Source organism: Leucopleurus acutus, assembly GCF_964270905.1.
Source record: "Leucopleurus acutus genome assembly, chromosome: 9".
Classification (NCBI taxonomy): Eukaryota; Metazoa; Chordata; class Mammalia; order Artiodactyla; family Delphinidae; genus Leucopleurus; species Leucopleurus acutus.
The window spans coordinates 96,488,444-96,501,122 of NC_139144.1; the positions used below are offsets into that span (position 1 = coordinate 96,488,444).

General features: G+C 43.6%; 1 protein-coding gene across 1 annotated transcript in view; it reads right to left on the reverse strand.

Annotated features, from left to right (window-relative positions):
- DENND11 (DENN domain containing 11) overlaps nt 1-12,679 on the reverse strand; it is a gene marked incomplete at its 5' end in the record, with an annotated part of 44,789 nt that overhangs the window by 15,376 nt on the left and 16,734 nt on the right. Inside the window, 2 exons of the mRNA XM_082847011.1 lie at nt 6,105-6,263; nt 7,209-7,308. Coding sequence (XP_082703137.1) covers nt 6,105-6,263; nt 7,209-7,308 — 259 coding nt within the window. The remainder of the gene's footprint in view (nt 1-6,104; nt 6,264-7,208; nt 7,309-12,679) is intronic.

Sequence of the window (12,679 nt, forward strand, 5' to 3'; positions counted from 1 at the left end):
AAACTAAGCATAAGTCAATGAAACGTGGGCAGCAGCGATGTGTCCAATTTCTGGGATTCCTGTGGGTTTCCCCTTCCTGCAAGACCTAGTAATGGTGAATCAACTTTTACCATGTGGGTGAGGACAATACTCCAGCAGATGGCAGGACACAAAACAGAAAGACTTGGGTCCCAGAAATGACCCAGTGGGACAAAGCCATCTACCACACTGGACCACTTCCCTTCCTCTGGGATTGTCATCCTAGAAAAGCTGTACTTCTACCTTGTTTGAGTCACTGTATTTTGGGTTTCTTTGTTATAGCAACTTAGCCTGGATTTGAGCTAAAGCAGAAAATGGTATTTAGGAATGATTTACCATAGTATCAAAAACCACATTGTAGCACTGGCTTAGTAGCTAGAAAGGGAAGATCGCTAAAAAAACAAACAAACAAAAACTTTGCTAGAACTTCAATAACCTGGAAGACAGGCCTTGTATCATCTGAACTTGTAACTTTAAGGGAAGCAGTGAGAAACAGAGCACTGACAGCTCCTTGATGTTTTTAGTTTTTAGTAGTTTTCATCTTACTACTACAACAGCAAGATGAAAATATGCAAGACTTGGTCAGTTTGCAAGCAGAAATGGTGGAACATACAGCATCATAAGGATGTACATTCTGAGTTCTGCAATATAAATTAATTGAGGCTTGAAATATTTGGGACCCCACGGGACTGAAAAAAACAATTCCTCTGTACCCCAAAAGCAGGAGATAACCTAGAGAAATGGAAATAAAAACAAAAATAGACGAATGGGACCTAATGAAACTTAAAAGCTTTTGCACAGCAAAGGAAACTATAAACAAGACAAAAAGACAACCCTCAGAATGGGAGAAAATATTTGCAAATGAAGCAACTGACAAAGGATTAATCTCCAAAATATACAAGCAGCTCATGTAGCTCAATATCAAAAAAAAAACAAACACCCCAATGCAAAAACGGGCAGAAGACCTAAATAGACATTTCTCCAAAGAAGATATACAGATAACCAACAAACACATGAAAAGATGCTCAACATCACTAATCATTAGAGAAATACAAATCAAATCCACAATGAGGTATCACCTCACACCAGTCAGAATGGCAATCGTCAAAAAATATACAAACAATAAATGCTGGAGAGGGTGTGGAGAAAAGGGAACCCTCTTGCACTGTTGGTGGGAATGTAAATTGATACAGCCACTGTGGAGAACAGTATGGAGATTCCTTAAAAGACCCAGCAATCCCACTACTGGGCATAAACCCTGAGAAAACCATAATTCAAAAAGAGTCATGTACCACAATGTTCACTGCAGCACTATTTACAATAGTCAGGACATGGAAGCAACCTAAGTGTCCATGGACAGATGAACGGATAAAGAAGATGTGGCACATATATACAATGGAATATTACTCAGCCATAAAAAGAAACGAAATTGAGTTATTTGTAGTGAGGTGGATGGACCTAGAGTCTGTCATACAGAGTAAAGTCAGAAAGAGAAAAACAAATACCGTATGCTAACACATATGTACGGAATCTAAAAAAAAAAAAAACAGGTTCTGAAGAACCTAGCGGCAGGACAGGAATAAAGATGCAGATGTAGAGAATGGACTTGAGGACATGGGGAGGCAGAAGGGTAAATTGGGACAAAGTGAGAGAGTGACATGGACATATATACACTACCAAATGGAAAATAGATAGCTAGTGGGAAGCAGCCGCATAGCACAGGGAGATCAGCTCGGTGCTTTGTGACCACCTAGAGGGGTGGGATAGGGAGGGTGAGAGGGAGACGCAAGAGGGAGGAGATATGGGGATATATGTATACGTATAGCTGATTCACTTTGTTATACAGCAGACACTAACACAACATTGTGAAGCAATTATACTCCAATAAAGATGTTAAAAAAAAAAAAAGAAAAAGAAAAAAAAAATGCAGGAGATAAGAATTTCTCTCAAAGCCTCTAAGAAACTCTCCCAGACATGGGAGTCTGCCCATTTATAAAGCCCAGATTTAGGCTACAGTCTCAAGGTAGTTGCCATTAAAACCAGGGAAAGATAGACAGGCCAAGAACAGTGATCAGTAACTAGGCCACCATCTACTGACTTAAAAACTAAGACCCAGAGGAGATCTTTGGCAGTGGATATTTTTACATGGAATTGAGTGGAAGCAAACAGACCAAGAAGCCTATTCAGTTTCTGAGGGATCTGTACTGTCACATTCTTGTCTACGGCCATACCACCCTGAAATCGCCAGATCTCATCTGTATTGTCATGTTCTTGGCCTATATAAGCCGCTGACTTCTCAACCCTTAAAGAAATCACTAGACCCCCAAATCCACACCAGCAGGAAACATGTTCCAAAGCCATGCAGCTTTCTCCAATGTTCACCAATGCCTGTTTCAAAAGTGGTTATGGCACAAAACGGATAAAGAACCCTCAGAAGGCAAAGCCAGGAGCCATGGAGGAACATGGACAAGGGGATTCTAGTGAGCAGAACCAAGGTGTAGCCAGGAGCATACTGCTCTGTGAGGACAAGGGGTCTCTGCCATCCCTACTCAGCAAATTTCATTATTATTATGGACTAACGACCCCTCATATTATTTCTGATTCTTCTTTTTCAAATGGGAGTTTGCACTGTGGTTCCTTCTCTACTTCTGTATTGCATTTAGGAAGTGGGAATGGAGGACGCGACTGTTCTTTCATAGCTTTCCAGGATAAGAGAACCATGTCCTGATTGCGTCAAATCACACAGAAACCCTGGATTTTAGACTAGAAACATTAACCACATGAGACTCTATGATGTCTCGGGGTGGGAGGAATGTCCTCTATGTCTGGGAAGAAGAGTACACACGGATACCTAGGTCGCCTCTGAAGCAGAGGCTGCTAAAATTTCCTCCAAATCCATTCTTCTCTTCTTCCTGTTTGCAACAGGAGTCCCCGAATTTTAACCGGTCACAAGGTCACCCAACTAGAGACTACCTTTCCCAGTGTCCTGTGCTGTCAGGTGTGTCTTTGTGATTGAGGACTTGACAATGGGATATGAGAAGTGATGTATGCAACTTCCGGGTCCTTCATTCCTCCCTACGGGCTGGAATGCAGACATAATAGTGGTGAGCAGCTTCCAACAGGTGAGAAGAACACCTTAGAACACAAGATCCCTCTTAGGATACGGCAGAATAATAAGAGAAGCAGCGTGGGCCCTGAATTGTGGGGACAGGAGGCTGCTCACCCTGACCACCCTCCTACTTCTAGAACATTACATGGGGCAGAATCTTCTGTCTTATTTGAGCCAGTGTATTTTGGGGCCTCCGTTATCACCATTTAGCCAGGACTCTAATATAATACCTCCTTATAACTTTTGGCTTTTGAACGATGAGAATGTATTGCCTCCTTGGGAAATTAATTTTTCAAAAGCAGTAATAATTTTTTTAAAGCGTCAAGATCCCAATAAAAATGTTTTTTATTTTAAATTCAATGTTACTTCTGAGACACAAAACTGAGAAAATGTTTCAAATACAGAAAAATATGTATCACAGCTCCAAAATGTAGAGGAGCAGTTAAAACAATTAGAAGCATGCTAACTGCTTAACCATAGGGAATAATCGAGTAAACTAACGGGACAGCTCTAGCACTATAGAGCTACTAAAATAATCATCAAGGGTTTCCCTGGTGGCGCAGCGGTTGAGAGTCCGCCTGCCGATGCAGGGGACACGGGTTCATGCCCCGGTCCGGGAGGATCCCACATGCCGCGGAGCGGCTGGGCCCGTGAGCCATTGCCGCTGAGCCTGCGCGTCCGGAGCCTGTGCTCCGCAACGGGAGGGGCCACAACAGTGAGAGGCCCGCGTATCACAAAAGAAGAAAAAAAAAATCATCAAAATGAAAAATATGGAGGACAATGGGGAGAAAACATACACATAACTCGTGTTCCTGAAGAAGAAGGGAAAATGCAGAGGAAAAGTTTAGTATTTTATTGTAGAAAAAAAGGTTCCTGAAATTAAAAAGGTCATATCTATAGATAAAAAGGGACAAACTACCCCAGAAAAAAACTGTTCAGAAACATCACAGATAAAGAATCTATAGGGATCTAGACAAAAGAGACTTCTCTGAAACAACCAATATCAGAATACTGCTGCGCAATATTTATAGCATCCTGAGAGGAAGAAAGAAAAGATTTTAGGATCTACCCAGCCAAGAGTAAAGGTAAAAGACCAATACTATCAAGCATGCAAGATTTCAGAGAAGGCAGCACCCATGATCCTTTCATGAAAAAAAAAAAGAAACAGAAGATGCTTGATGGCAAAATCTAACCAACCAAGAAATAAATCACGAGCTCTGGAACGTAGCAAGCCACAGTTAAGCCTTGGATGTGGTCGTAAACATATAACTGAGACTTAAGAATCATGGCAATTGTGATTACAGAACTAAATGTAATAAATCTCACAGTATATGAAAGTTGAGAAGTAAAGTCGGGGAGGGGTTCTGGGAAGAAGTATAAGATACCTGACTGTCTACAACTAAAAAAACACAACCTAAAACCACCAATGATACCTATACAAAGATCTGTGCACTTTATTATATATACATTATTTCTCAATAAGAATGACACTGTATCTTCATGTTTTGCAGTCTTTTTTCTTAACTCTGGAAGAACACTCTAAGAAATAACATATCTTACTGTGAAAAAAAATTAAAGTTTGACAATTCCTTCAGTTTCACTTACTCTTTTTCTGATATTTACAAATAAATTAAATATATTTCAAACTAGCCTATTTGATAAAATTAAATCTTCATAAAATATTAATCCTATTTTTGTAAAATTATGTCATTTTAGAATGGCATTCGCTGAATACTGACAATGGATATCTCACTGGGTGTTAAGATTTGGAAGAATTGTTAAAATTCATTTGTACGTTCACATGAATTTTTCAATAATAAACATTTTTTTCCCACAATTTCATATTCTTTCAAAGATGATGATCAAGATAGATTATATCAAAAATTAAAATAACAATAACTTTTAAATGCATATGACATAAAAGTATGTATGTCGTATGGTGCCAGGTATGTATATATTAAAGTACACACACATGGGACTTCCCTGGTGGCACAGTGGTTAAGATTCCACACTCCCAATGCAGGGGGCCCGGGTCGATCCCAGGTCAGGGAACTAGATCCCACATGCATGCCGCAACTAAGAGTTCACATGCCACAACTAAGGAGCCCGCCTGCCACAACTAAGACCTGACACAACCAAATAAATAAATAAATATTTTAAAATAAATAAAGTACACACACATGCATACCAGAAGAGAGGCAAATGTGCTAAAATTTTAACAGGGCTTCAGGGCTTAGGGGTAGATTTTCCCTTCAAAATATGAAATAAAATTAGGTTACTCACAGGATGAAAAAAATATGAAGTAATTAATAGTTCTGCAGCTTCTGTTAAAAATTCCCTTCCTATTACCCCCAATGACAATAATTACCTCCAATAATAAATGATTAGGCTTAAAAAAAAAAGTTGCGAGTCTACTTGCCTGGGGCAAGGAGATAATTATTGTGGTTTAAGGTAAAGCAAAGATCACATCAATATCAACAAATTAATTCAACAAAATTGATGACAGGGCTTCCCTGGTGGCGCAGTGGTTGAGAGTCCGCCTGCCGATGCAGGGGACATGGGTTTGTGCCCCGGTCCGGGAAGATCCCACATGCCGCGGAGCGGCTGGGCCCGTGAGCCATGGCCGCTGAGCCTGCGCGTCCGGAGCCTGTGCTCCGCAACGGGAGAGGCCACAACAGTGAGAGGCCCGTGTATCGCAAAAAAAAAAAAAAAAAAATTGATGACAATATTAATATAAGCTGAAAGCAAAATCTACCCCAACTTTCATTCGAGGATGAAGAATCATTTATGCAGGACGCTGGTTGAAACATGAAGACCACCACCCGAGGTGTGAGACACAGCCATGGATGTTCTTGGTGAGGAATCTGCTGTTCTGATGGACAGCCTTTACCGCTGAGGGCTCATCACAGCACACCACCTGGCAGAGCCCTGCTGCCTCTGCCCTCCCTGCACCCCACCCCGTATGTAAGCCACATACCGAACTTGGTTCTCCAGGAAGTGCATGTACCGGTACAGCAGGGTGTAGGATGGAGAGAGGATGCCCACGGATTTCATCCGGGCGCCACGCTCCAGCTCGCTTTCCACAGGCATGTTGGCGAAGCAGGCCAGGCCAAAGAAGGGCCCCTTTCGGAAATAGCTAAAATAGACCCAATGTGTAGTGTGGCTCGAAATCAGAGAGAGAAATTTCATTTTACTCTGTGTTTTGCCTTTGAGATGCAGTCGCGAACAAAAGACATAACTGCGTCCAGGGCTCTACGTGAGAAAACTCAGCCTGAGAAAAACCTTTTGTAGAACCTCAGCGGGACGATCAGCCCAAGCCCCTCAACCTCACAGATGGGACAACCAAGGCTCAAAGAAACTGTGGAACCCGCCAAGGGTCATCCCGCCGGAGCCAGGACTTGATCTCTGCAAAGCCTGCTACTCAGTCGCCCACGACCATGGATACAGCCTTTCTCCTCCTGCATAAAAACTGACCTGATGGGGGGACCTCTGTTTTATTAGCATAAACTGTGTTGATTCTCTCCTCGCTTCCTGAGTCTCTGATATTTTAAATAGAACATTTGACCAGAGCTTTCACTTTGTTTCCTTCCCGTTTCTCACACTTATGTCTGTCATGGTTTCAGCCCAATGAGAAGATGAGAGCTACTCCATCGCCCTGACATTCTCTCAATTTGCTCCTCACAAGAACCTTAATTACACAGGACTACAGACTGGCCTTACTTAAAGCTGGAATTGCAAGTTTTAGCACATACGTGCCTTAAGTTAACCCAAATGCAACCGAAACTCTATTCTTTTATTAAAGCCAAACCCCAAGCAAGGCCCAATCATTTCTTAGGAAAGGAGAGAGAACCTCTAGGGCAGGAGTTCTTAACATTTTTGGACCATGAAACTCATCGAGAACCTCATGAAAGCTCGGGAACCTCTTGCTAGAAAACTGATATAAAAACACAAACCAGTATATATTTTCAGGGTATTTACACACAGTTCCTGAAAATGCCCCGATGAGAGCCCTTATTCTCTGGGGGAAAGCACAGAGTGAGAGGAAATGGTACAGAGAAGACTTGCAATCGGCAGTACTTACATGAAATCAGACTGAATTTTATGGGACCCACTGGCCATAGACTTGAACTCAACGCCTTCAAGGTCAATATCTTGAGGTAAGCACCATTCCACCATGTTTCCTGTGGGGAAGAAGGGAGGATACAAGTTTAAAAGAGACAAAATCATTCAAAGGGCTTAGTGCAGGGCTAAGTGCACATGACTTCGGAGTAAATGTACTACTGACTTGACCACCAGCATGCTCAGGTGGCTCATCCCTCCATCGCCTACATGCCAGCAGAGTCCCTGAGGCATCCCGAGGGCCAGGAGATGGGTGTTGAAGGCACCTCCAATCTCTGCCTTCAAATGAACACAGTTCTTCCCAGCGAGGCTGCTGGCTTTGGTTCTCCCATTCTGCTTGGCCACCTCCCAATCTCCTTCCTTTTGCAGCCTCACTTCTAAGTGCATGTTTTGACCCTCCACCCCCATTTCCTCATCTTGTACTCTCTCCTTAACCCCTCGAGATCCTGCTTCCATCTTGCCTTTTTATGGCCACTAATAACTCTGACAAACCCCCACACTCCTTTTAATTTTTAAATTAATTTTTAATTTAATTTTCATTGATCTCTTTGTGGCATTTGATAATTCCTCAAAAATATCTTTTTCCCTTGACTCCCGTGACAGAATACTATTTTGGTTCTTTTCCTTCTTCTCTGATCAAATGTCGCTCTGCTTCCTTCCCTAACTCTTTCTCCTCTCTCCTCAAAATGAGGCTCTTCTCCAAGGTCCAGACACCAGTTCTTTGCCTGCAGAATTTAAGAGCTCATTCACTTATCCCTAATTACTGCGTTTCTACTGAGCTAGATGCTGGAGCTACAAAGTCAAATAAGACACAGTCCCTGACCTCAAACAGACTAGATTCCAGGGACAGATACGGAGATAAACAAGGAGACCAGTGATTACAGCTCTGGAGGCTGAGGGTGGTGGTGTGTGGTAAATTCGATGACAGAGGATAACGTGGGATTTTAGAACGTAGCAATCACAAGCAGCCATAAGATTGAGGGAATCAGAGAAGTTCACAAGAGCAGTGTTTCCTCGAGGCTTGAGAGGATGCTACAGGACATGCCCTACTGTTTTCTTGCATATTCAAAAATTTTCCAAATAAAAATACTAAGATACTTGTAAGATTTCACTTTAGAACAAACTTCTCATCAACACCTCAAACCCTAATTGCCCAAGCACTAGAAACATCATTAATAATCCCAGACAACCAATGCTTTCAGATAATTGTTCGGGGCATCAGAGGTACCGCATATCAAGTCTACCTGGACACGACCCAGTCTCTGAATGGGGTGGGCATCACGGGGGATCAGCCTATCCCATATTCAGCAGCCTAAGGCACTTTCAAGTAGTTTATTTTCAAAAGAGGACTCTTAAATTCAAACAACTGATCAATGGGCTAAAAGAGAAAGCATGAAAAAAGGAATTAAGATTTCATACAACAGAGAGGCCAGAACAATGCTGTATCTGTCAGGGTTAAAAACAAGCAAAAGCACGCTGCACGCTGAAAGAGGGGCGAACGTGGGGAGAAAGGTAAGGTTTCGCACACCGACTTCCCCCACGTTGCTGTCTTTCCACTAGCATCCCTGTCTACGGTCTCCTCGGTCCAGTGGCTCTCACCCTGTGTTGTGCAACAGGACACCCCGGAAGCTTACAAAGGGGCTGACCCTCCCCCCAAATCTACACCGTCATGGTCTGTGCCACACGGGTGCTTCAGCCGATGAGCCCCCTGTGCACACGGTCCTAACCCTTCATGATGGCAACAGATGGCTCGCCTAGGAGAGGGACAGCCTGCCACGGACCCTCTGGCAGACTCTGTCCTCTCACTTACCTGCTTCTTCTAGTATCTGCTGCCTTGTTCCCCGCCCCCATGCCACTCCATGCAGGGTTCAACTTGCTCTTAGCTCCTTTCCTCTGACCCAGCCTGTCCATGACTACTCAATGACTTGTTAAAACTTTAACACACCTAAACTTTGTGCTGAGGGATAAGTTCAGAAAAGTGCACAGATCATAGCTCTGCAGCACAATGAGTTCTCCCAGCATGAACATACCTGTGTGAGCAGAGCCCAGACCAAGCAGCAGGGCATGAATAGCAAAACAGAAGCCGCTCTTCTGCCCCGTCCGAGTCATCACCCCTCTCTCCAGGCTAACTATTATCCGGACTCCGAACACGATAAATTAGCTTTGCTGTTTTTGAAATTTATAGAAATGCAATCATAGTTTGTATTCGTTTGCGTCTGTCTTCTTTGGCTCCATTTTTTTTGGCAAGATTCATCCATGTTGATGCATGTAGCATCATTTCTTCATTTACTACTTCCATCCTATGCATGTAACACAGCTTACTCACCTATTTAACTGTTGGTGCACATTTAGCTTACTTCTTATTTGAAGCTATCCCAAAGAGCACTGCTGTGAACGATTCCATACCTGTCATCTGGTGACTACACGTGCGGTAGCTCTGTAACTCATGACCCGGCTGGGCTGATTCACATTTCTCAGAATTCCCATTTGCGTCTGAGACTGGGGAGGCGAAGTGAAGCAGTAGCCACGTTGTGTTTATGTTGGAAGGCCAGTGTGAGGGCATCAGGTAACTCATGGGCGTTGCTGCTTATCTTGCAGGCTCATCACACTTGGGGGGTGGCTGCCAGGTCTGCTGCCAATGGATCCACCTTCCCTGGATCCTCCGTCAGCTTCTCGGACTCCCACCCCAGGCGTGTGCTTAGTTCCATAATGAAAGGCACCAGCTTCATCAGGTCAGGGCACCACGTCATTAGAACAGGAGGCAGTGACACGCTGACCTGGGCTCCCACCCACCCTCATGAGTTCCAGCTTGTTCTCCTTCTTCTCAACTTTACTCTCTGCTTCCTAACTGTCCGCTCAAGAGACTTCAAGCTCCACCATCAGACACAAGGCGACAGCTTTACACAGACTTTCTAACCAGCTCCCACAATTGCACAAGATCAAATCCCTGCAATAAATCCCTTTATTTATCTCCCAGTGGTTCTGTTTCTTTGATTAAACCTTGACTTTGACTGACACAATATGCACACATTTCTGTTGACTACATCCCTAGGAGTGGAACAGCTGTAAAAATGTTTGCATCACTGCAAACTAAGGAAACTTTAATGATCCCCAAAGCTTAGGTGACTAGGGCTTCTGCAAAACACAAAATTTGTAAAAAGGGATTTTGGCCAAACAATCTTTGTTTAGGTTAAACAAAGACAGACAAGTTCCTTTACTGCAGAACTTCTCAGAGCCTCCAATGTTTCTCTACATTACGAATCTCTGTGAGATCAAGACCATGCTAAATGTTTCCAAAATTATCTGGCCAACAGACCTATTTTTAAGGAGCATCTCAAGGGCCAAATTTTATAGAAGGCTTTTCTTTTTTTTTTTTTTAAAGAAATAGCAGTATATTAGGGGCTGCAAGTTGACCCTTAGTACATACCACTCTTCCTTTCTTATAGGGAATAGGACCTCCTATTCTTAGCCTGGCATATGGCCTTCCAAATGATGACTATGTTCCTCTGTACCTTCTTGCAAATAGGTATGGCCACACAAGTAAATTCTGGCCAGTGGGATATAGGCAGAAGTGAGGTGTGTCTTTCCAAAATGTGCCTTAAAGGGAAGGAGTATGTAGTCCCTTCTTCCATCCTGCTGCCTGGCATATGGATGTGGTGACAAGCCATCTTGAATCATACAGGTGAGGGCACCAGCCCACATATCAAGGAGGGGATGATGGAGCGAGAGCCAACTTGAGTCTAGGTCCTTGGATGACCCCATGGGTATGAACCGGCATTCCAGCCCTGGACCGGCTATCTCCTGACTGTTAAGTGAAAACTAAACTCTTATCTTGATTAAGTCACTGCTAATTTGGGTCTTTGGTATTCATGGCCAAACATACGTCTTCTTACTTAATACAGCTGATCTGAAGAATAAAGCCCCCAATTCCTCAGCCTGGTCCTCAAAGCTTCTCTCTTATTCCTCTGTGCCTGGCCAATCCTCATTGTATAGGAACTGAAAGAATCAGACGAAGTGAATGACACCCTGTTAGTTACATCCTTCACTTCTAGATGGATGCAAACCCCTCTAGGTCGGGAAGAAAGGTCCATCAGGGTCAGGCTGGTGAATCACAGCATGGAGCATGGACTCCAGAACACCACTCTGGGAACAGTTCTTTATCCCACAGGAAGAACATTTCTGCTGACACACTCGTTGAATTAAAGGAAAGTAGATAAAGCTACTATGGCCCTCATCCCAGCCTAACACAATCATTGTCTTAGATGTCTGTCTCCCCAGGAGACTGGACTTCTTAAAGGCAGGAACTCTGATTGTTTATCTTTACATCCCAACATAGCACAGTGCTTAGCACAAGACAGGATGGACATTAAAAACAAAAACAAAGCAAAAACCCAGCTTTATAGAGGATATGCATGTTTTTAAAAAGCTAGTAGTGGGCTTCCCTGGTGGCGCAGTGGTTGGGAGTCCGCCTGCCAATGCGGGGGACATGGGTTCGTGCCCCGGTCCGAGAAGATCCCACATGCCGCGGAGCGGCTAGGCCCGTGCACCACAACTACTGAGTCTGCGCGTCTGGAGCCTGTGCTCCGCAACGGGAGAGGCCGTGACAGTGAGAGGCCCGCGCACCGCGATGAAGAGTGGCCCCCACTCGCCGCAACTGGAGAAAGCCCTCGCACAGAAATGAAGACCCAACACAGCCAAAAATAAATAAATAAATTAAAAAAAAAAAAGCCAGTAGTAATGATATTGTGGTTATGTAGAAAAATGTCCTTCTTCTTAGGAGGTTTATACTCAAGTATTTAGGAGTGAAGTCACGTCTGCATTTACTTCCTTTTTTTTTTAATTAACTTATTTTATTTACTATTTTTTATTTTGGGTTGCGTTGGGTCTTTGTTGCTGTGCGCAGGCTTTCTCTAGTTGCGGTGAGCGGGGGCTGCTCTTCGTTGTGGTGTGCGGGCTTCTCATTGTGGTGGCTTCTCTTGTTGCGGAGCAAGGGCTCTAGGAGCACAGGCTTCAGTAGTTGTGGCACGCGGGCTCTAGAGCGCAGGCTCAGTAGTTGTGGTGCATGGGCTTAGGTGCTCCGCGGCATGTGGGATCTTCCCAGACCAGGGCTCGAACCCGTGTCCCCTGCATTGGCAGGCGGGTCCTTAACCATTGCGCCACCAAGGAAGCCCTGCATTTACTTTCAAATGGCTGAGGAAAAAGTTTTTATCTGTATTCAGTCAATTCTAGTACAACGCTTGTTGAATTTGTGCCAACACAATTGATATATTAAGAACAATGTGCACATAGGGAATTTCACATTTGCTAATGCTATGGATTCAATGCAATCTCAATGAAAATCCCAATAAGCTATTTGTGGATACTGACAAGTTAATTCTAAAGTTTACATGGAAAGGCAAAAGGCCGAAGTTAGCCAATACAATACTGAAGAGA